The following is a 2,069-nucleotide window of genomic DNA, read 5'->3' as shown; positions in this document are numbered from 1 at the left end:
CTGGTGATGCAGCCGCCGGCGGAGCTGCCGTCCTCTTCTCCACCTGTCCATCGAGTCACTTCGAGTCACTTCCTTCCCACTTGTCATTCGAGTGCCGCAAATGCGGCAACAGCGGCGGCGGCGTCGCCTCTGGTGATGCAGCCGCCGGCGGAGCTGTCGTCCTCTTCTCCACCTGTCCATCGAGTCACTTCGAGTCACTTCCTTCCCACTTGTCATTCGAGTGCAGCCAAATGCGGCAACAGCGGCGGCGGCGTCGCCTCTGGTGATGCAGCCGCCGGCGGAGCTGTCGTCCTCTTTCTCCACCTGTCCATCGAGTCACTTCGAGTCACTTCCTTCCCACTTGTCATTCGAGTGCCGCAAATGCGGCAACAGCGGCGGCGGCGTCGCCTCTGGTGATGCAGCCGCCGGCGGAGCTGTCGTCCTCTTTCTCCACCTGTCCATCGAGTCACTTCGAGTCACTTCCTTCCCACTTGTCATTCGAGTGCCGCAAATGCGGCAACAGCGGCGGCGGCGTCGCCTCTGGTGATGCAGCCGCCGGCGGAGCTGTCGTCCTCTTCTCCACCTGTCCATCGAGTCACTTCGAGTCACTTCCTTCCCACTTGTCATTCGAGTGCCGCAAATGCGGCAACAGCGGCGGCGGCGTCGCCTCTGGTGATGCAGCCGCCGGCGGAGCTGCCCTCATGTTTCCCCCCCTGTCAATCCATCCGCATCCCCCACATGTCGCTTCGAGTGGCGACGGTGCGGGGGTGACGTTTGTGGCGGCGCCGGTGATGGATGCGTTGGCTTACGATTTGGCATGGGCGTTGGCGGGTGTTGCGGTTGCGTAGGTTGTGGCAGTTGTGTCGGATGTGGCGGCGGTGGCGGCTGCGGCAGGTGTCGCTGCGGTGTCGGTAGGTGTGGCGTTGGCGGCGGGTGTGTCTGCGATGGCCGTGGTAGCGGTTGTGGAGGCAGCGGTGCCGGTGCCGGTGGCGGGTGTGGCGTTGGCGGCGGGTGTGGCGGCTGCGGGAGGTGCGGTGGCATTGGTGACGTGTGTGGTGGCATTTGCCTGGCGGCGTTGGAGTTGGCTTGGCGGGTGTGGCGTTGGCGGCGGGTGTGGCTGCGGTGGAGGTGGTGGCTATGGATGGGACGGTGGCGGTGACGGTGGCGGCGACGATGGCGGGTGTGGCGGTGGCGGCGGGTGTGGCGGCTGCGGGAGGTGCGGTGGCATTGGTGACGTGTGTGGTGGCATTTACCTGGCGGCGTTGGAGTTGGCGTAAGCGGGTGTGGCGTTGGCGGCGGGTGTGGCTGCGGTGGAGGTGGTGGCTATGGATGCGACGGTGGCGGTGACGGTGGCGGCGACGATGGCGGGTGTGGCGGTGGCGGTGGGTGTGGCGGCTGCGGGAGGTGCGGTGGCATCGGTGACCGGAGTGGTTGCATTTGCCTTGGCGGCGTTGGAGTTGGCGTTGGCGGGTGTGCCGTTGGCGGCGGGTGTGGCTGCGGTGGAGGTGGTGGCTATGGATGTGACGGTGGCGGTGCCGGTGGCGGCGATGATGACGGGTGTGGCGTTGGCGGCGGGTGTGGCGGCTGCGGGAGGTGCGGTGGCATTGGTGACGTGTGTGGTGGCATTTACCTGGCGGCGTTGGAGTTGGCGTTGGCGGGTGTGGTGTTGGCGGCGGGTGTGGCTGCGGTGGCGGCGACGGTGGCGGGTGTGGCGTTGGCGGGGTGCTTGGCGGCTATTGCAGGTGCAGCGGCATCGTTGACGGGTGTGGTGGCATTTGCGTTGGCGGCGTTGGAGTCGGCCTTAGCGGGTGTGGCAGTGGCGGCGGGTGTGGCGGCTGCGGCAGGTGCAATGGCATCGGTGACGGGAGTGGTTGCATTTGCCTTGACGGCGTTGGAGTTGTCGTTGGCGGGTGTGGCGTTGGCGGCGGGTGTGGCTGCGGTGGCGGTAATTGTGGTGGCGGCGACGGTGATGGGTATGGCGTTGGCTGCGGGTGTGGCGGCTGCGGGAGGCGCCGTGGCATTGATGACGGGTGTGGTGGCAGCTGCCTTGGCAGCGTTGGAGTTGGCGTTGGGGGTTGTGGCGTTGGCAG

The 2,069-nt window shown here is 66.9% G+C and overlaps 1 protein-coding gene across 1 annotated transcript in view; it reads left to right on the top strand.

Annotated features, from left to right (window-relative positions):
* VOLCADRAFT_89425 (uncharacterized protein) overlaps positions 1-2,069 on the top strand; it is a gene marked incomplete at both ends in the record, with an annotated part of 47,221 nt that overhangs the window by 34,331 nt on the left and 10,821 nt on the right. Inside the window, 5 exons of the mRNA XM_002949041.1 lie at positions 113-262; positions 503-738; positions 828-1,008; positions 1,061-1,195; positions 1,296-2,009. Coding sequence (XP_002949087.1) covers positions 113-262; positions 503-738; positions 828-1,008; positions 1,061-1,195; positions 1,296-2,009 — 1,416 coding nt within the window. The remainder of the gene's footprint in view (positions 1-112; positions 263-502; positions 739-827; positions 1,009-1,060; positions 1,196-1,295; positions 2,010-2,069) is intronic.

The sequence above is a fragment of the Volvox carteri genome (genome assembly GCF_000143455.1).
Source record: "Volvox carteri f. nagariensis unplaced genomic scaffold VOLCAscaffold_12, whole genome shotgun sequence".
Classification (NCBI taxonomy): Eukaryota; Viridiplantae; Chlorophyta; class Chlorophyceae; order Chlamydomonadales; family Volvocaceae; genus Volvox; species Volvox carteri.
The sequence above is the reverse complement of the archived record's forward strand: the minus strand, read 5'-3'. Positions and strand labels throughout refer to the sequence as shown.